This window comes from Rana temporaria, chromosome 9 (assembly GCF_905171775.1).
Source record: "Rana temporaria chromosome 9, aRanTem1.1, whole genome shotgun sequence".
Taxonomy (NCBI): domain Eukaryota; kingdom Metazoa; phylum Chordata; class Amphibia; order Anura; family Ranidae; genus Rana; species Rana temporaria.
Window position 1 is genome coordinate 149,987,683 of NC_053497.1, and position 22,475 is coordinate 150,010,157.

General features: G+C 43.8%; 1 protein-coding gene across 4 annotated transcripts in view; it reads right to left on the bottom strand.

The window, feature by feature from the left end:
* Positions 1-4,946: 4,946 nt before the first annotated feature.
* The window catches only part of DENND1A (DENN domain containing 1A), a 1,239,075-nt gene continuing 1,221,546 nt past the window's right edge, over positions 4,947-22,475 (bottom strand). For 2 of the 4 annotated variants that reach the window (XM_040324851.1, XM_040324852.1), the window contains 3 exons: positions 8,827-8,955; positions 8,383-8,626; positions 4,947-6,302 (listed from right to left, as the gene is read on the bottom strand). In XM_040324851.1, the coding sequence (XP_040180785.1) occupies positions 5,085-6,302; positions 8,383-8,626; positions 8,827-8,955 (1,591 nt within the window). In that variant the 3' untranslated portion in view covers positions 4,947-5,084. The remainder of the gene's footprint in view (positions 6,303-8,382; positions 8,627-8,826; positions 8,956-22,475) is intronic. The other 2 variants (XM_040324854.1, XM_040324853.1) reach the window with 1 other exon arrangement.

Here is a 22,475-nt window from a genome sequence, read left to right on the forward strand (position 1 = left end):
GGGACGTGATTTGGAGCATGCGCACTGGTATACGTCCACGGACGGCGCATGTGCCGTTCGTTCGAAGCGTCATTTACATGAGGTCACATAGTTAGTCAGGTTGAAAAAAGAGTCCATCCAGTTCAACCACAAAAAAATAAAAAAAATAACAAATAATTTCCATAAAACACTCCCACCTCTTCCACATTTGAATTAGGCGGGCTTACGCCGGCCAATTTACGCTACGCCGCCGCAACTCTCTAAATTGCGGTGGCGTAACGTAAATAACATACGTTACGCCCGCACAAAGTTAAGCCGCCGTACGTGAATCTACCTACATATATTTGTGATGTTTTCCCATTCCCACAGCATACCTCTAAATATTTTTTTGTAAAAATATGTCCTACCTTTATTTATTTAACTTTTTTTTGAGCAGGCCTTTGGGTAGACTACTCTGAACAATTTCAAAGCGAAAGTGGAGGGTCCAAGTGGGGACAGACTGAGTTTCCTCTCATTAAATCACAGCGCAGAATCCAAGCCTTTGGATCTTTAACCCTAAGTTAAGACAGACAGTGTTCAAATGTAGTTTATAACTGATAAATAGATCTGCCAACACAGTACAGATGGTATTATTTAAAGTAGAATTCCAGGCTAAACCTAACTAGTCTTAAAAATGCTTACTGCCCCCCAACACCTATGCTGACTAACATGTGTCAGCCAGTGGCTGCTGCAAGGGAGAGTACTCCAGCAGCAGCTGGTAAAGCCTGGGGCAGTGATGCCATCACTCAATGCTCGTATGGCCTATCTGCTGTTGGTGCTCTTTTCTCTCCCCTGCAGAGAGGTAGCAGCTTAGGACCTGAGGAGGGCCCACCAATACTATATTTTAATCATGGATCTGCTTCTTTCAAGGAAAAATAACTTTACAGTAGATACATTGGAACAAATGTTCACTTCTATTGATCCTGTGCTATCACACACAAATCAGACTGGGTGACAGTTGAGTGAAAAAAAATGTGTAAATACACATTTTTCCATAGGTAAGTCCGCACAATGATAAAAATAGGAATTAATCCTCAATTTTTCCATATGCTCAATTGTGATTATCTCACTGATGTTCACAGCAGTTATATTCACTAAACTGTAAATTATTGTGTAGTTTTCCTCAAGACCTTTTATTTACATTGGTTAGGGGTGAAAATAAATCAATTAAAGCTTAAAGGGGTTGTAATGTCAGAAGGTTTCTTATGTTAAAAAACCTTCTGTGTGCAGCAGCCCCCCTCAACCCCCCTAATACTTACCTGAGCCCCATCTGTGTCCAGCAATGTCCACACGTGTCTCAGCTGTCCAGAACTCTCCCTCCTGATTGGCTTCGACACAGCAATGTATGGGAGGGCTAAGTTCCAGACATCAGGGCCACATGTGGGCACTAGGTGGCTGGTTAAGGATTTATTTAAATAAGAAAAAAAAAAATGTCTTTCTTTGCTGTTGGCTTACAACCTACAATGCCATTGTGGCCACTATGGTAGGCTAACAGCCTTATTGAATAACACTTTAAGTGTGTTTTAAGAAATATTCAATATCATAGCCACCCCCAAATTTTTGTATGGATATAAATTAACATGTCCATATGTAGTACACATAAAAATTAACATGGCATAAGATGTATTCAAAAATGATTTCCATGATGCCATGCACAAATACTACTGAACGGATCTTGGCTCAATCGTTCAGTAAAAGTGTAAAAAAAAGTAATATGACCCCCTGAAGTAAACATTTAGGGGTAGATTCACGTAGAATGGCGTAACTATGTGCGGGCGTAACGTATCCTATTTACTTTACGCCTCAGCAACTTTTACAGGCAAGTGCCGTATTCTCAAAAAAAAGTTGCGGCAGCGTAGCGTAAATAGGCCGGCGTAAGCCCGCCTAATTCAAATTGTGAAGAGGTAAGCTTGTGTTATGTAAATCAGGCTTGACCCAACGTGATTGACGTTTTTCCCGAACGGCGCATGCACCGTCCGTGGAATTTCCCAGTGTGCATTGCTCCAAAGTACGCCGCAAGGACGTCATTGGTTTAGACGTGAATGACGTCCAGCCCCATTCACGGACGACTTACGCAAACGATGTAACTTTTTCAAATTTCGACGCGGGAACGACGGCCATAACATTGGTACGCCGCACTTACGCCACCATATAGCAGGGGTAACTATACGCTGGGAAAAGCCTAACGTAAACGGCGTAACTGTACTGCGTCGGCCGGGCGTACGTTCGTGAATTTGCGTATCTAGCTGATTTACATATTTTGATGCTTAAATCAGCGTACACACCCCTAGCGGCCAGTGTAAATATGCAGTTACGATCCAACGGCGTAAGAGACTTATGCCTGTCGGATCTAATAGATATCTATGCGTAACTGATTCTAAGAATCAGGCGCATAGATATGACCGGCCGGACTCAGAGATCCGACGGCGTATCTGGAGAATCTGGCCCATAGTGTACAATTAGAGAGAATGTGTAGTATACAGATTTTACAGTGCAGTATCAATTGTGCATGTAGGTAAGATTAACTCCACAATGATTGTGCATTGGTTCACTACTAAAAGATACAGAAAGAATGACCATGCATATGACGCGTAATTCCCGAGCTGGATTAATGATAGCTTGAATCTGAGTGGTTTCGATTGAGAATAACTTTTTTTTTTTTATTTATAAATCCCATTCCAAAGGCGTGTGCGGAAGTATGCTGCATATATAGTGAAGGGCAGAATCTCCGTGCCACTCCAAGATCAGCAAGGATCATTGGAATCTTCACCCATCCTGCTTGAGCTATAATTATGTAACTGCAGTATTGAAATACACAAATAAGAGACTACATTCTGCTTCTTTTGTGTTATGCCGCGTACACACGATCGGGTTTTTGCCTGGCCAAATCACATCAGAAATTCAGACGGAATTCCATGGGAAAAATATAGAACATGTTCTATATCTAAACTCCGATGGAATTCATCTGAATTTCCGATGAAAAAACTCTGATGGGGGCTACACACGATTGGAAAATCTGATGGAAAAAGTTCATCTGACTTTTTCTTTCGGAAATTCCGATCGTGTGTACGGGGCACAGGGTTGCCAACCGTCAGTAAATTTACAGTTTGTATAATCCGTAATTTTTGCATCTGTCCATAAATGTTCATTACGGACATACAGACTACACATCAATAATAGGCATTTATGGACAGATGCACTGAACGATTGAGCCAAATGACGGATTTTACAAACTGTAAATTTACTGAAAGTTGGCAACCCTGACGGGGCATTACTCAAACACTTTAAGCTGAACTCCAGACAGATATGAAAAAACACAATATATCTCCAAATTTTTTTAATACATCCTTACATTTTTTTTATTCTTTTTTAAATGCAAGCAGTTAAGTAGCTGAATTTGACTTGGTGTCAAACCTCTCCCCCCCCCCCCCCGAGGCATGTGCTAACAAGGAGCATGTTGATTGGAGGAGAGCGCTGAGCGACAGAGAGATAAGCTCATCAGTCTGTTACTTCTACTCTTAGGCCCCGTACACACGATCGGACAAAACCGATGAGACTGGTCTGACGGACCGTTTTCATTGGTTCACGGCTGAAGTAGCCTGATGGTCTGATGTGCGTACACACCATCGTTCCAAAAACCGATCGGGTCAGAACGCAGTGACGTCAAACACACGACGTGCTGAATAAAACAAAGTTCAATGCTTCCAAGCATGCGTTGACTTGATTCTGAGCATGCGCGGGTTTTGAACCGATGCTTTTCTGTACTAACCTCGGTCCATTCTCATCGGTTTTGTCCGACCGTGTGTACGCGGCCTTACTGTTCAGTCACAATCTGGGGGAGAGACAAAAACAGCTCCTATATGTGTGTAGTTTATCTGTGTATTTATCTTTCTGCCTGGAGTTTAGCTTTAAATATCCCCAACCCCAAACTCAGCATTAAACTTTGCCCTAATGCCCCGCTGTTTTGTAAATGGCCATTCCTGCTAATATGGACACCAAAACAGTTGTACAGGGATGCCATTGTACCAGTTAAACTGAATAGCAATCTTCACCTCTAGCTGTCACCAAAACGTGGCATGTCTGAGCCCTGGTTCACACTGGGTACGATTTGGAACGATTTGAGATGCGATTTGACATGTCAAATCGCATCTCAAATCGGCGGCAATTGTCAGCAATGGCACTGTCCTAATCAGTGCGACACCGCATCTGCGATTTCAAAAAGTAGTTCCTGTACTACTTTTTGCGATTTCGGGACGATTTACATTAAATTGCGGCCGAAATCGCGGCAAATCGCGGCCGCGAAATTGCGGTAAAAGCGCGCATTTTACCGCGATTTTGAATTCGCAGCAGTGTGAACCTAGGCTGAATGACATTTGGAACATTTCTACATGTTCTATATAACTAAACCACTAATGTCACAAAGTTGACCCAACACTGAGCACTCGCAGCTCCTGCTCTAAAGACAACTTTGGGACTTTTGAACATTTTTTTTTTTTTAAATCACATATTTTTCATTTAAACTGCGTACATACTGAGATACTCTGAAAAGATATACAGTATATGCAAGCTGCAGGAAAAAAAGCTTTTGGAGCTTTAAATTATATGTACAGAATCATAAACCTCATTACAACATTTGTTTTACAGGTGACTGAAATTGTTATTATGATAACATGTGCATGAACACCACAAACCACTTCCAAAGGAACAAGTGGGGGTGCCGACTAAGCAAGCAAGGTGTGTCACTGTGTTCTGCTTGAAGACCTCACATGGATGCTCATACTGCACCAGAAGCATTTTCTATTAAGACTAAAGCTCTAGTTTCAGTAGCTCCACATCAAGACTATTTCCATTTTTTAAATAGTCAGGCAGACATAAGCAAATACGAGACATGTATATGAGCTACTTACCCAAAGAAATACAATTGTATATTAAGTCCATTGATATTAAAGCCTTTAATTGAAAATATTTAAGCCTGAACTCTATCAGCAAACACTTTCATTAGAGCTAATAAACATTGTTTACAATTGTGTGGTTTGCTTTTTAGCAAAAGTTTATGAACCTGAATCTCACTCAAATGTCTCCCACCGCTTTCGAAGCTGTTCTACTTTACCAGAAGTTGGTGTTACTGCTTCTTTGGTTTTACTGAGCAGCTCTTCGAAAGGATCCTTGGGCTGACCTGGTTTGGAGGGAAGTAGAACGGGGTCTGATAATTTGGAAGGTCTAGGAGGGATGACTGGATATTCCCTGTGCTTGCCATCTTGGGGTTTAGAGAGTGGCTGAGTCACAGGAAAAGTTCTTTGTCCTCCAGGACCACTGACAGCCGATGAAACATTCTGGGTTGGTTCTAAGGTTTTGTGACTTTGATGTATTTTTTGATTGGCTGGTGAACTTGAGGGTGCTTGACGTAAAAGACCACTTCCTGAAAAACCTGGAACAGGACGTCGCTGACTGTGATAAAACACACTTCTGGTAAAAATAGGGTTAGAAATAACTGGTGGAGTGAATGGTCGTGGTTTGATACCTATGATGGACACTGACTGGTCAGGTGGCATTACTTGGATAAATGGATTAAGTGGTGAATGCACAAATGATGGTTGTGGGGTTGAGAAACCCAGCTGATGAGGGAAAACTGTAAAATCACTTTGCAATGGAGCATAACATTGAGTAGTGGAGGAATGGGCAGCTTCTGAGCTATGGATATTCCCAGCAACAGTAGGAAAGCCTTCACTCTGCCTTTGATCTGTTTTTAAAGGATCCAAAAGACTTAGAAAATCATCATTTAGGCAAACATCTGTGGAAACCTTGACAGGTTGCAGAAGGTCCATAGAACTGGAATCAGGGACCTGTCTGTTGCTGTCGGCAGTTAGCACTTCTGCAAAAGACCCTGTTGCTGTTTGGAGAGGGAAGCCAAAACTTTCCCCAAGCTGATGTTTCCCTGGCTCTGTCAATGCTGTTGCATTCTGCGGTTTAGAGAGTCTGAGTGCTGGCGGAGGTGGGACAATACCCAGCTCTGGAGTCTTCCTTCCATGTGGTCGTGGGATAGTGATACTGCTTTGGTTGTTGCTGGGTGGTCCCTCTTTTTCTACAGAAAGTGATGTCATCTTTTTTTGTGGGGTGCTTGTGTCACTCCGGGGAAAGGTCTGGTATCTTTCTGGTGAAATTTGAATGTACTTATTTGGAATTGCCATATCGTCCTGCCCCATGCCCCACAATTTGTTGTAAGGGTTGCTGTGCTTCATTGTTGTCATTAAGCGATTTCTCTCTGGAACTGTAAAATCCATTCTCTGCCAAAAGAGATTGTGTTAATTTATAAAATAATGGCAATTAAAAAAAAAATCTTCACAATTAAAACATTTAAAATGATCTCAAATAGTGCAAAAAGACAACCAGCACAGTCAAATAACAAAAAACAGAATAAATGATAAACAAAAAGATTTTCAATATAAATTACTGGTTGCCAGCTGAAACACCATGAGCGATTTCCAGCATCCCCCTAAGTGAAACAATATACATAAATAGCGTAGCGCAACCTTCATACAATTGTAACAAAATCATAAATGAAGTCCATTTACAGACAGTGCTGACAAATCACCACTGTGACAAATATAGAACAATATCTTCATGATCTTGAAATAACTGCGCCATATGTGCATCTACCCACTGGGCAAATTAAATGCTCACCTACAGCATTGACCTTGCAAAACATGAGGTCAAACAACGGTTTATATCACCCTCTAGGTAGTTGCTGGAATCAGATCATTAAACATCTCTTAAAACCACCCTCTGGATAAGTGCAGGCTGACACTTTATCCAGAAAAGGGTTAAATTCATGTGTCCCCACTGGGTTTCATCCTCTCTATTTGATGTGGTGTTCACTATCACAGGAATAGAAATCACTGCTCTGGTTATCTCCACATGCACTGCTCATATAGATATTTAGGCATATGTAAGGCAAAAAAGGACCCATAGTGCTCTCTGTATAAAGTTTAATCTATATCCCAAGCAGGGCCAATGCTACCACTAGGCAAACTAGGCATCCACCTAGGGTACACTGCTGCCTAGGTTGCCCAGCTCCTGGGGTGCCTACTATTATTTTCTCTCTGCAGCAAGCAACTAAGTCTCAGCATCAGCAGGCAGTCGCAGCTCCATTCTCACATAGAGTCAGAGACACAGCGGCGGCAGAGGACTGTTTCTGTGTCCTGACTCCCAAATGAATGGAAGCAAGCAAACATTTATTGATGGGCACTGGTGAGGCTGCAATTGATGGGCGCTGGTAGGCTGCAATTGATGGGCGCTGGTGAGGCTGCATTTGATGGGCGCTGGTGAGGCTGCATTTGATGGGCGCTGGTGAGGCTGCATCGATGGGCGCTGCATTGATGGGCAATGGTGAGGCTGCATTTGAATGGCGCCGGTGAGGCTGTATTTGATGGGCGCTTCATTAAAAAGGTGGGGTATACATGGGCAAAGCAAATGGGGTGGAGTCGGGGGGGTTGGGACATAATTTGGTATTGCCTAGGGTGTCAAAAATCCTTGCACCAGCCCTGATCCCAAGGATTTTAAAGCACTTTCAAAATAAATGCACATATTGTGCTTACAATAGCATTCAATACAATGATCTCACCACACAGTGTTTTCCATTCAATATGGCTGAGAGATGACGTCACTGGCGTAGCCCCACTCCCTATTGCATTATGTCCTCCAAGCGGAGGACATCTTTTTTGCAAGGTCAAGACTGTAGGTGAGCATTTAATTTGCACAGTGGGTGGACGCATGCATGGCGCACATGTTTCACGATCTGGACGATATTGTTCCACGTTTGTCATAGTGGTGATTTGTCAGTCAAATGTCAATTGGGAGTCCAAAAATGCATATAGTTGAATTTAATGGTTTGCTAATTTGAGGACCTTTCCCCAGTATCTGCCATATCCTGCAAGAAAGAGAAAGTGAATGTTTGTGCTAAATAGCTAGCTAGTGCTAGATTATTATTTACATGCCTTTGCAAAGTATAACATACACTTGATTATTGCCATCAAGCCTGAACCAGCTGCATGTGGATTAGAAAGAAGGAATGAGTTGAGGGAGCACCCATTTCCCTAAACTATTGCTGGGTTGTAATGGTATTACTGACCTGCCAAATTAAGTTGATCTGTCTTTATCAACACAGATGAGCCATCATTCAAGGTTTCATTTGTATTAATACAATTAAAATAGAAATGATAAGGGGCAACCGTAAGAGCAGCAGTCTACTTTTAAATAAACCACTAGTGTCCAGGTTGGTAATCCTCAAATAACACAAATGTTAGCACTGTTCATTGCGTAGCGACTAAACATTTTCCCAGTCAGTAGCATGAATTGTTTGCATACCTGATAATCAAATGTGAAGTGGTCTTCATGGTCTTCTTTGGGAGTCCTGAGATCTTCAAGACTCTTAGCTTGACTCAGAAGTGGTGGCTGTGATTCTACACCTATATTACTAAAAATATCATCAAGAAGATTTATATCCGTATTGGGTTGCTCTTGTTCGGTCATGGAGTCGCTCTCCTTTTCTGGGCTAATCATTTCATCACCATCAGGGTCTGATTCCTTCAAGGTTCTATACTGCTGAGGCCTAGCAAGTGCAAATAACATGAGTTAGTGCTTGTAAAGAATGACATATAACTTATCCATAAAATAAAAAATATATTATTCAGTAATTATTATCATTTCGTTCTCAATAACATTTTTTTAGTGTATTTTTTTTATTTAAAAACAAAGTCAGTACAAAGTGCTCTACATATTCTAAAAGAAGAGAAAGTTGAAGACAGAGACCATTCAAAAGGAGCAGAGAAGATAAAGTTTTCAGAAAAGGCAGACACAGGATCCTCCTCCTGCAGGAACTCATCATCAGAAGAATCTTCAGAAAGGAAGACAGTATAGTGGCGTGTGGGCTTCACAACGCTGAGAAAATAGGAGAAGGAGGCAGTTAGTCCTCAAGAAATTTAACAAAGCATGATACATGATCCTAAGACCTTTGTCTCAGGACAGCATAAATGATCACTGGCAATATACAGAAATTAAACATATGGAAGCATCACTTACAACAAGAGGGGAAAAGTGATGGGAAAACAAAACTATAATGTGTCGTACACCCGATCGGTTTTACGGTCAGGAAAACTGCCATGACAGCTTTTGGCCGGGAAAACCGGCCGTGTGTATGCTCCATTGCAGTTTTCCCGACAGAAAACCCCCCCCGGGAAAAAATAAGAACATGTTCTCTTTTTTCCCGCCTGTGTCTTGTCGAGCTGGTTCCTACATCGATATGGTTCCTGCCTAGACTGCGCAGGCGCAGTAAGAGGCCACGGAAATCTCAGAGGCTCAACAGCTGATTGTCAGCTTAGAAACGCTCACTCCCGATGCCAGATTATACACGGCGCTCTATAGCACACGCCGCTCTACACAGCAAGGGGCGGATGGGATATTGACCAGTGTTTTTTTGATTGGTTATCCGCGGCGTGGATAACTAATCAAAAAAACACTGGTCAATATCACATCCTCCCCTTGCTGGCCCTTGCTGTGTAGAGCGGCGTGTACTATAGAGTGTATAATCAGCCATCGGGAGCGAGAGCGTCTACAGCTGACAAACAGATGTTGAGCCTCCATCGGCTTGGAACCATATCGATGGTAGGAACCAGCTCGTTAGAACACTGGAATTCCCAGAATTTTTAAACAGGCAGTTTACCTATGTGGAAAACCTGCGGTGGAGCATACATACGGCCGGGTTTCCCGATCAAAGCTCTCATGGCAGTGTTCCTGCCGGTAAACCCGTCCGTGTGTGGGAAAAGCTACAGAGCAGATTCTCGATTTTCCCCTCTGTTTTCCCGGCGGACTTTTTACTGCTGGGAAAACCGATCGTGTGTACAAGGCATAAGTCTTCATCAGGACAACAATAGTGAGGAAATCTTTCATTGGGGGGCACTTTTTGATGAGGATATCTCCTCATTTTGGAGATTTCCTCTAACTTCATGCTGCTTCTCCAGATTCCAGAACATAAAGTGAAAAGAAATCTCCTCAATGGGACACAGACAGCAACACAATCCCCACAGAAGTTATAATTACCAACTGGATCCACAGCTAAAAATAAAATTATGACTTTGGATATACTTTAATGCAAGAAACAAAACAAAACAAAAAAAAACTCCCAATCGCTCTATAATTTTGAAAAATATAGTAGAAACGTTTTGGTTGTACATGCATGTAAAGACTCTACAATGACCTTAAAGTAGTTGTCAAGTTCACTGATGACAAACACATTTTCCACAGAGATCCTGTATGTTGCACTGTCATAAATCAATGGCTTTCCATAGACTATGGAAGATACAGGCACACTGTACTCTAGAACATCGTTCCTGTATTAACAGTGAGATGACACAAAGCATATACTGACCTTGATAGATGGATTGGCAGCCATGCTAGCGTGGTCAGTTTACTCAAAGGAGGGGCACAAGTAGTATAATATGACTGCAGATGACATTAGAACTTTAGATGAAGGGGCAGATCGGTTTGTGGGTTCTGCATGTATTTGTGAATTTCAGATCAGATGGGGGGGATTCAATGATATACATACAGAACTTTATCTAGTGTAGGCAGGCAATGTAAGGTATGCTGCATGTAAAAATAAAAAATAAGAGGTTGGGGGGGGGGGGGGGGGGGTTCTATATTATGGGCAGACTGCATCTACAATGTCTGATCTTTTGTGAGTTAAAAAAAGTTGGGGAGGGGGCCTTATAAACAACATGTAAACATTTACAATTCTCTTGAGCAAGACTAGATTAATGAATAACCCCAAAGTTGATGGGCAGGCAGTACAGAGGGAGCAGTTGATGATGGGGGCAGACAGTACAGAGAGGAAACATGATGGTTGGGTGAGGAAGTGCAAAAAGAAGCAGTTGAAGATGGGGACAGGCAGTACAGAGGGAGGAAGTTGAATGATGGGGACAGAAAGTACAGAGGGAGGCAGTTGAATGGTGGGGACTAGCAGTACAGAGGGAGGCAGTTGAATGGTGGGGACAAGCAATACAGAGGGAGGCAGTTGGTGGAGACAGGCAGCACAAAAGGGGGCAGCTGATGGTGGGCACAGGTAGTACAGAGAGGACCACAACTGATGGTGGGGAAATTAAGTACAGAGAGGGGCAGTTGATGGTGGTGACAGGCACAGCCCACCCCAGTGCCATCCAAGATCCAGATGTGGGTAGATGTTTCAGAGAAAAAAAAAGAGGTTATGAGTGCTGAGTTCATACATGGGGTGGTGAAAATCCCCCTTTACTATACAAATGCTTTTATTTTTTACGTTGAAAGAAGAGCTCCAGTTTGCCAAACGGAAGTCTACCATACCCATTGCAAACCGTTATTAAAGCCTCTACCTGCCTACAACTTGTGGCTCCTTTAAAGCGGAGGTCCGGCTTAAAAAAAAAAAAACATTTAAAGTCAGCAACTACAAACACTGTAGCTGCTGACTTTTAATAAAGACACTTACCTGTCCAGGGTGCCCACGATGTCAGCAGCCGAAGTCAAGCAATCGCTTGGGTCTCGGCTGCCCCGCCGCCATCCTCAGTGAGGGAATCAGGAAGTGAAACGTTGCGGCTTCACTGCCCGATTCCCTACTGCGCATGCGCGAGCCGTGCGGCACTATGTGAATGGGCAGATGTCTCCTGGTACACACACAAGGTTCCAGCAGACACTGCTCCCCATTTCTCAGGAGGTAGCGCGAGGAGAAGAAGAAAGAAGACCACGGTGGTCAAGGAAGTGGCAGATTAGAAGATCTGCCTAGTAACAGCCACTTCTGGTAAGTATAAGAATTTTTTTTCTATTTTTTTGTAGCCTTTTTCGCAATTTTTTTTTTTAGGGTGGACCTCTGCTTTAACTAGCCTTTCAAAAACCAAAACTCACTACAGTAGTCTTGAATTTCGTTACCACGTTCATGACCTGTCTAAGCTATTCTCGAACAATAAGGGGCCCATTCACAGTGGAGAGCAGATAACCATCTTGTTTACTCATAGAACAGCTGCATTTAACAACACATTCACAAAATACAGGGCGCAGTGTGGAGCCTGCAGGGAATACTCGCTGATTGGAGCAGAGGTTGGTCACATGACTTTGACAAGTCTAGGCTCGCCTCCTTACCAAAACTTTTTTGTTTCTTTTCTTTGAAACTAATGGAGCTAAGCTTTTTGTTGATTTCCATGGGAAGTAATGTGCAAGGAACATAAATGTGCTTAACAAATGAGACTTTTCTTTAAAGCAGCATATGGACTGCTGCTTTTAAAATGAGCCCATAAAAGACTGTTTGTACACTACCACAAATGAATAATAGTGCTAGATGTTATGGGCCAAAATTAAAGAAGTTATATTATATCAGTCTATAATTTTTTAAGCAAGACTTGCAAGATGTAAAACACCCAGAGAACTTAGACATTTTCTACTACTGACATATTAAATTTTATTTTTGCGCTCAGCTGAAGCTCAATATGTCAAACACACGTCGTTATTGATCGAGGCCACTGCCCATAATGCACTGCATGTTTCCTCTCTGTCCAAGTGTTCACCCTCCTTGTGTTAACACCTGCATGTGACACTAGTGACAGCTTGCTTCTCTTTAAATGCCATGTCAGACACACATCCTGCTATAGCCGCGGGTAGCGTGGGGCCTGTGTGCATTATTACAACGGCATGAGTTTATTTTTAATGAGGACGATATGCATGGTGAGAATGAATGGACAGGCTTGCCTCACATCAACTTGGCCAGAAACAGGAATCACTGACAAATGTAGATATTTCAAATTTAATTGACATTTAAATTTAAATCCTAAGATTATAATTAGGAAGTAGAATAAAACACAACTTGCATTTACGGAACATTACTGCTTGAAGTACTATTATTTGAAATAAATGTTGATTACTGTAGAACAATAAACACGCTCCCCTGAGGAAGGAGGAGACCGCTTTAAATGACAGTTGTAGTGACAGCAATCAAAGATCAGTTTGCAGGAGTGTAGTTAGAATATTGAAAGATCATTTCTAATGGATCAACATGAGATTCTACACATGGTGTTTAAAGTGTATCTGAACACAGGAACAACAATTAAATTTAAATATTGCAGCTTACCACTTAGATGGAGTGGCTGCATTTGTTTTCCTATTTAACCAATAGAAAAAAATTAATAAATGGAAACTCTCCATGTACACAATCCTAAACCCACAGCTGATCCAGAGAAAAACAAAAAAGCCTCCTATGAGACATGGTCCAATTTGCTCCAGCAGGGGGGAAATAAATCCTTGCTGACCACCAAGAGGCAATTAGATATTCCCTGGATCAACACTTTCTGGTGTTAATATATACAAATGTTAATATCCAGTTTTATTTTGTGCCTATCCAGTACGAAGGGATATTGCCTATAGAAGCTCTTACCTCAACACAGATAAAAAGAGGGCGAGAAGAACGCTGATGCCTGTTAAGGGAGCATAGCGCCAAAAAAGAAAAATGAAAAGGTGGGGAATAAGCTTTGATGGTTTTATGGAGAAAGAAAAGGAAAAAAGAAGGGGATAGAGGGAACGAGCTCCCGTGTGATCCAGTCCACTGCCCCACTCTGATTTAGACTGTGCGTCCAGTCATATAGACGGCAAAATAATGACCCTTATTTTGAAGCAAAATAAGGGTCAGTGCCCATCTGCAGCCCCACTATTGCCATCAATGCAGCCTGATCAATGCCCATCTGCAGGCTCACAAGTGTCATCAATGCAGATTTACCAGTGCCATCAATGCAGCAGCCTCACCATTGCCTTCAATGAAGAAACCTCAACATTGCCATCAATGCAGCCTGATCGATGCCCATCTGCAGCCTTGAAGGGCACAGGTAGGGGGGTGGAAAGAGTGGCGAGAGATTACATACAGTGAGAAATGATAGACAGAAAAGTGGTCCAATGGGGGCCCAGGAGACGGGACTTCCTATTACAGAGGCCACCGAGTAAACACCGTTTTCGGTTTTCATCGGATAAAAGTTTGCTCTGCAAACGGACAAACTTTTCGGGAACAAAAGTCCTATGGTGGAAAAGACGACTACAAAACATTTAAGGATTGGTAAGCTGCAATATATACATTTTTGTTTTTTGATTTAACTACCTTGGCAATGGCAAACTACATAATGTTTTGTCAAGTTCATTTTTATTGTACCGTAATTTCCGGCGTATAAGACGACTTTTTAACCCCTGAAATTTTTCTTAAAAGTTGGGGGTCGTCTTATATGCCGGTAACCTAACCGCGGCCGTCCAGTTTTCAAAAGTCGCGCCTCCTCCTTCTTCTGTTCCTAGATAGGTGGAACACACAGCTTCCCAGGAGACACTGTGTTCAGTGTTTCGCCTATCACGGATGCCCTCTCGTCCGAGGACGAGAGGGCATCCGTGATAGGCGGAACACTGAACACAGTGGGGCAGATCCACAAAAGGATTACGCCGGCGTATCTACTGATCTGGGATCGATCCGACAGGCGTACGTCTTAGTACGCCATCGGATGTTAGATGCAATTTTTCGGCGGCCGCTAGATGGCGTTTTCGTCGAAATCCGCGTCGAGTATGCAAATTAGCTATTTACGGCGATCCACGAACGTACGTCCGGCCGGCGCATTTTTTTACGTCGTTTGCGTTCGTCTTTTTCCGGGGTATAGTTAAGGCTGCTGTTATGAGGCATACTCAATGTTAAGTATGGCCGTCGTTCCCGCGTACAATTTTGAATTTTTTACGTTGTTTGCGTAAGTCGTTCGCAAATAGGAATTTGCGTAGAATGACGTCACCGTCGTAAGCATTGGCTTGTTCCGGTTAAATTTCGAGCATGCGCACTGGGATACCCCCAGGGACGGCGCATTTACCCCAGGGACGGGTCACAACGTATTTACATAAAACACGCCCCTATTACATTCATTTGAATTCCGCGCCCTTACGCCGCCAGAGATACACTATGCCGCCGTAACTTACGGCACAAATTCTTTGTGGATTCAAAATAAAATGTATCAATGGCATAGTGAGGCATATAACAGTGGCACAGTGAGGCATCTAATGGCACAGTGAGGCATGTAATGGTGGCACAGTCTGGCATGCAATGGCACAGTGAGGCATGTAATGGTGGCACAGTCTGGCATGTAATGGCACAGTGAGGTGAGGCGAGGCATAACTAGTAGGAAGAGGGTCGTCTTATACGGTGGGTATATCCCAAAACCAACATTTTAGCTGGAAGATTAGGGGGTCGTCTTATACGCCGGCAAATACGGTAGGTTACTCACTCCTAAAACTAAACAAATATTTACCCAAAGAAAGGGTTATCTTCAGTAAAAAACACATATAAAAGATACTTGCAAATCTCAATTTCCTAGAAGTCACACTCTAGAAGTCAGACGGAATTTTTTCATTGGATATTCCGACCGTGTGTGTGCCTCATCTGAGTTTTTCCTTTGGAAATTCCGACGAAAATTCCATTCGTCTTTATGGAACTCGGGCGGAGAAAAAAACATGCATGCTCAGAATCAAGTCGACGCATGCTCGAAAGCATTGAACTTAATTTTTCTCAGCTCGTCGTAGTGTTGTAAGTCACCACGTTCTTGACGGTCGGAATTTGGTGTGACAGTGTGTATGCAAGACAGCTTGAACGAAATTCCATCTGAAAAATCCTGACGAAAATTCCGATCGTGTGTACGCAGCATAACCTCTCTAGCCTCCCTATTGAGCTATGAGGACAACTATCATATAAGACGACCAAAAGGGAGGCTCAGGTGGTGAATACACCAAAGCCAGCTGAACTTTTACAGGAATAGTCAAAACTTGCATACAACGTCAGCTGTCTATATCTTTGGATCTGGTGGTTTTCAGAGGTAATCTCTGCTTATGCATTTTTCATCATATTCTCAGTTCAAATTGTCAAGGTTTGTGACAAATTCACACTGACAATGATGCACTTAATCTACCCCTAATTATTTTGCCATCAATCACACATTTTCCCACTACAGATCTTCACATGGTTAAAACAACCTCTTAATTTAAAAGTATATATTGTTTGCTTGAATATACCTCCAGAACATTATCCGGGAAAAAACATTGTCTGGAATTGTGCCCTATCATTGATGTCTCTGTGCCCCATTGTTTGTGTCATTGAGAAGAATTGTGGCCCATTCTTTGGGTCAGTGGGAGGAATTCTGTACCAACATTGGTGTCATTAGAAGGAATTTCTCCTTATCATTGGTGTCAGTAGAAGGAATGTTGCCCCATTGTTGATATCAGTGAATTAAATAGTGCCCCAAGGGCTGGTTAAAAACAAGCAAAGGGCTGCATCTGGCCCTATCTGGCATCAAAATCAATTTAAAACTTAAAAAGAACAAGCCAATAAATTTTGGAAGTTTTGGTAAATCCATTCATTATGGCTAGGAGAATAAGTATATTAGTGGTTCAGTAATTATAAAATGCCCAAAATATTATTTAACCACTTAAGGACCGCTCACGTACATATTCGTCGGCACTTTAAATATGGATATCTCGGTAACGGCAGCAGCTGCTGTCCTGTAAACGATAATAGTGGTCTCTGCGGCGGATTCGCCGCAAGATCACCGTTATCGGCGGCGGGAGAGGGGGCGCTCTTCCACGCCCTCCGCCGCTTACTGGAGCAGTCGGTAGCGGTAGAGGCGATCGGGTCCTTCTCTCTCTGTGGCATAGATACGAGTGAGGGGAAGATGGCCCCCACCCATCTCCATACCATAGCAGGGCGGAAGCGACGTCAATACGACACTTCCGCCCATACGTCTTAAAGGCACATTTTTTTGTTATCATTTTCTCAAATGACAATTATTTTTTATGGCATTTTAGTCTTAATATGCAATCTGAGGTCTTTTTTGACCCCAGATCTCATATTTAAGAGGACCTGGCATGCTTTTTTCAAGGGATGTTTACATTCCTTGTAATAGGAATAAAAGTGACCCATTTTTTTTATTTATTTTTTAAAAACAGTGTAAAAATAAATAAAATCAAGCAAAATAAATAAGAAAACAAAAAAAATTGTTTCAAAAGCGCCCCGTCCCGACAAGCTCGCGCGCAGAAGCAAGCGCATATGTGAGTAGCGCCCACAAATGAAATTCAAAAGATGCAACCTAGAGAATGTTTCCTCTTTGGGATCTCGGAAGTCCCCGTAGGCTTCATGCTCTTTTCCAGTTCATCCCTTGCGGGAAAAACTGATGTAGGATGGCTGGGTTCACCCAGGTAAACTGTTTCTCCTCCTAAGCAGTTCTCCCTACTTATCCTATGGAGGAAGGTTTCACTAAGAAAAGGGGGGTACCTGCTATAGATACAGCTATTTTTTGTGCAAACAATAACCTGACCTGTCCTATAGACAATGCTCAGGGCTTTAAGGATCCAACTGATAAAAAGCTGGAGTCCCTATTAAAAACCTCCTCTTCCATGGCTAAGGCTGTAGTACAACCTGCAGTGGCAGCCGTTGGTATCAATTCCTCAAGGAACAAATGAAGCAGATGATTAACCTCCTCCCTGCAGAGGAGATTGAGGTTCATGAAGACCTTCTTAGGCCTTGTGTGTTGCGGTTGATGCGATTATGATCTCTGTTCAACAAGCATCCCGCTTGTATCTCCTGCAGGTACACATGCGCAGGTCCCTTTGGTTAAAACATTGGGAGGCCGAGGTTTCTTGCAAGAAATACTTGGCAGCGTTCCCCTTTGGGGGCTGACACCTGTTTGGGGATGGACTTGGATAAATACATCCAGAAGATTACCAGAGGCAAGTCTACTCTGTTGCCGGTTAAGAAGAAGAGTAAAACGTCCCTGATTTAAACATACTCTTTCTCCAGCTCCTGGAACCTCATACTCCAGGCAGTGGCAATGACCTCCCAAGTAAAACACTAGGGGAAAGGCCCAGAGCCAAGTCCAAGGGCAGAAAAGGCTTGGGGTTCAAAGTCTAAGCAGACCCCCAAAACTTCCCTATGAAGGGATGCCCCAGCTTGGCCGAGTGGGGGGAAGGCTGCTGCAATTTGCAAACGCCTCGCGGAACAAAGTTCGGGACAAGTGGGTCTTCTCCACAGTGTCCCTAGCTACAAGCTAGAGTTCAGAGAACTTTCATCACCCCGTTTTCTGAGATCAAGAATTATCAAAGATCCAGGAAAAAGAAGGCTTTTTACTTGGCCTTGGAACACCTGTTGTCCCAAGGGTTAATCATGTAGTTAGCCCCAGAGGAGCAGGGATTACATTTTTTCTCAAACCTTTCACGATTCCAAACGAAACGGGGATGTCAAACCTATCCTGGATCTGAAAGGCCTGAATCAGTTTCTGAACATTCGCTCCATTCACATGGAGTTTGTCCATTCAGTTGTCTCCACCCTTCAGGGAGGAGAATTCTTGGCATCAATAAACATAAGAGATGCATATCTGCATGTGCCAATATTTCCCACTCACCAAAGGTTTCTAAGGTTTGCGAGTGTTCACAAAAATACTGGCCCCATCCATGGCAAGGCTAAGGGCACGAAGCATAGAAGTAAAAGTCTATCTGGACGATCTGTTGATCATAGATCAGTGCGCTGTATGCTTGGGCCACTATGTGCACAGCACAGTGGAATATTTAGAGTACCTAGACTAGGTCTTCAATCTGGAGAAATCCTCCTTGCAGCCTCAAAGTAGACTGGAGTACTTGGGCATGATTATAGACACGTCCCAAAGCCAGGTATTACTTCCCTACCAAAGGCAAAGCCATAGGAGGACTTGGTCCGAGTGATAAAGGCAAAGAGAAGGCCTTCCATCTCTATGCAGGAGGTATTGGGGAAGATGGTAGCCTCACTTGAGGCTGTTCCTTATGCCCAGTTCACTCAAGGCCGTTACAGGGAAGAATTCTGCCAGCTTGGAACAAAGATGTTCAGGCCCTGGACCTTCCTATCATCTTATCTCCAAAGGTTCACCAGAGCCTCAGTTTGTGGTCGCCCCCCCCCCTCAAAATCTGTTACCTGGAAAGTGGTGACCACAGATGCCAGCCTTCTTGGCTGGGGGGCAGTTCTAGAAGAAGCATCTGCCCAGGGGAGATGATCCGGAGCCGAAAAGTTCCTTTCCATCAACATTTTGAAGATTCGGGCAATTCATTTGGCCCTCAGAGTTTGGTCTTAAAGACTGCAAGGTTGGCCTGTTCGGATTCAGTCTGAAAATGCTACAGCCGTGGCCTATATCAATCACCAAGGAGACACCAGAAGTCTGAATGCCCAAAAAGAGGCGATTCACATCCTAGCTGGAGTAGAAAGGCATATCCTTGCCTGTCTGCAGTCTTCATTCCAGGGGTAAAGATTGTCAGGCAGATTTTTTAACCCGGCAGAAGCTGAGTCCAGGAGAATGGTCTCTACACCCCGACATTTTTCAAATCATATGTCAAAAATGGGGTACCCCAAATGCGGACCTGTTGGCTTCCCCATGCCCTGACAATCTCATGGGATCGTTATTCTCTGATTACACGTTCCCTCCAGTTCCGCTTCTCCCACGATTCCTTCAGAAAGTCAAGAGGGAAGGAAAGCCGGTGATTTTAATCACCCCGGCTTGGCCCAGGAGGTCCTGGTATGTGGAAATCGTAAGGATGGCAGTAGGTAGACCTTGGGTTCTCCCACTATGCTCAGACCTACTATTACATTCTGAGGAAACCTGGGCTCTCAGGTCCAGTCCTATCCACTCTGGTTAATGCTAGGAAGCCGGCCTCCAGATTAATCTATTAAGCAAAAGCTGGAAGGTATATGTTTCCTGGTGTGAACCCAGAAGGGGGCATCCTAGGAAGTATGCCATTAATAGGATTCTTGACCTTCCTTAGTTGGGCTTAAATATGAAGTTGCCCTTGAGTGCTATCAAGGGCCAAATCTCGGCCTTGTCAGTATTTCTCAAAAACCGCTTGCCTCTCATTCCCTAGTCTGGAACTTTGTTTAGGGAGCACTGCACTTGAATCCGCTGTCTAAGTCTCCAGTGTGCCCATGGGATTTGAATTTGGTATTATCTGTTCTACAGAAGCTACCCTTTGAACCATTACACCATGCTTCTTAAATCTTTTTGACAAAGAAACAGTTTCTTTCTTGCAGCCATATCCTCAACAAAGGAGCGTATCGGAATTGGCGGCTTTCTGTAAAGAACCGTACATCTGTGTTTCTGCTCTAGTGGCCTGCTGACAAGTAACAATCCTATTCCATGTGCCCTTCCTCCCTCTCCCATTCCCCCTCGCCTACATATACCATGGCCTCTGTTTGCCCTATAACGTTAGCATCTTTCAACTGCAGGGGGTTTAATACACCCGAGAAGCGGAGCCAGATTCTCTACCATTTCCACAAAAAACATTCTAATATTTTATTGTTGCAGGAAACTCACTTCCGTACTGATGCCGTACCGGCTATGCGTAACAAATATTACACACAATGGTTCCATAGTACTAACTCCAGGGCCAAATCAAAGGGTGTATCCATAGCGTTCCATAAATCCTTCAACCCAGAGGTCCTGGACACCCTTGTTGATGTTAATGGCCGTTTTCTTTTTCTCAAACTGAAACTAAACAATTTTCTTTTTACAGTGGCCAACATCTACGTACCTAATACTGGTCAGGCTCGGTTCCTCTCATCGGTTCTCACCAGACTGTCTTCGTTCGGGGGTCCCTGTTACATCATTGGTGGAGATCTTAATGTCGTCATGTCCCCGTCTGCTGACACATCCTCGGGTAAGTCTTCCATACCACACTCTACACTTACACGCATTAGAGCTCTCTTTCACTCCTCCCTTTTGGTGGATGTTTGGCGTATCCAGCACCCCACGGAAAGGGACTACAGCCATTACTCTGCGGCACATAACTCATACAGCAGACTAGACCATTTTCTGATCTCCCAATCTTTGTTAGATACTCCCATTCAGGCATCCATGGGTCAACTGCTCTGGTCTGACCATGCGCCCGTTTACTTGACCCTTGCACGCCCCCCATCACTACGCAGAGGAACAAGTTGGAGGCTGAATGATAATTTGCTGCGGGACACCGTGTGCGTGGCGGAGGTTTCTGCCGCCATACAACACTTTGTCTCTGATCATCTCTCTGACACCACTTCCCCTGTCATTCAATGGGAGGCTTTGAAGTGTGTAATCAGAGGGGTTCTCATTCAACATGGCTCCCGCCTTAAGAAAATGAGATCGGGTGACATCTGTCGTCTTTTAGCCACTATAGCGGAGCTCGAGCCCCTCCACAAACGGGATTTGGATCCTGCGGTTTTTGTTCGACTTTCGAATGCCCGCAGGGACCTGCTTCAACTTCTTGATTCACACTCGCTCGTAGCTCGGGATCGGGCACGCAATTTTCATTATTCGCTGGCCAACAAGTGTGGCAAACAGCTAGCTCGGGTCCTACACCCTAGATCTTCGCGATGCAACATCCCCTTTATTTCACGCCCTGATCACACCAAATCATTCCATACGACGGGTATATCCTCTGCCTTCCGGGAATATTACTCTCACCTTTATAATCTGTCGCCCACCGACGCGGCCGCACGCTCCATTCCTTCGGGGGGCGACATGTGGGACTATATCGTCGAGACTGCGTTGCCCACCATTGCCGCCTCTGACGTAGTTGCACTGGATAAACCCTTAGGCTCGTTTGAATTTCTAGGTGCCATCAAGGACCTGAAAATAGGCAAGTGTCCCGGCCCAGATGGGTATACCCCCCGCTTTTATAAAACCTTTGCCCCGTTGTTGGCCCCTTTGATGGCTAAAACATTCAATGCCATGGATGATTCTTTCCCCCCACCTAAGACATTATTATCCGCTAATATCTCCATTTTGCCCAAGCCGGGCAAAGACCCCTCCCTTTGCAGTAGCTACCGGCCGATATCCCTTCTTAATGTTGACCTAAAATTGTTCGCTAAGGTTTTGGCCAACCGTTTGTCCCCTCTACTCCCCGGCGTGATCCATAATGACCAGGTGGGGTTTGTCCCGGGCCGAGAAGCCAGGGACAACACCACCAAGACAATCCATTTAATCTCCCTTATCCAGCGCAAGGGCCTGAAGGCCTGCCTCCTCTCATTCGATGCTGAAAAAGCATTCGATCGGGTTAATTGGGGATTCCTCCGACTCTCGCTTGAACAGTTGGGGATAGGTTCGTCCTTTATCTCTAAGGTGATGTCCCTCTATTCGCATCCCTCGGCCTCGGTCTTGGTTAATGGCTCTACTTCAGAAGCTTTCGACATCTCCAATGGCACCCGGCAGGGCTGCCCCTTATCCCCCCTCCTTTTTGTCATTGTAATAGAACACTTAGCCTGTGCCATTAGACAAAACTCTTCCATACATGGGATCCACACACCTTCCGCCCATCACAAGCTTTCTCTTTACGCGGACGATCTTCTGGTATACGTACAGGACCCCTTCTTTTCCCTACCGTCCCTCTTCGCGGAA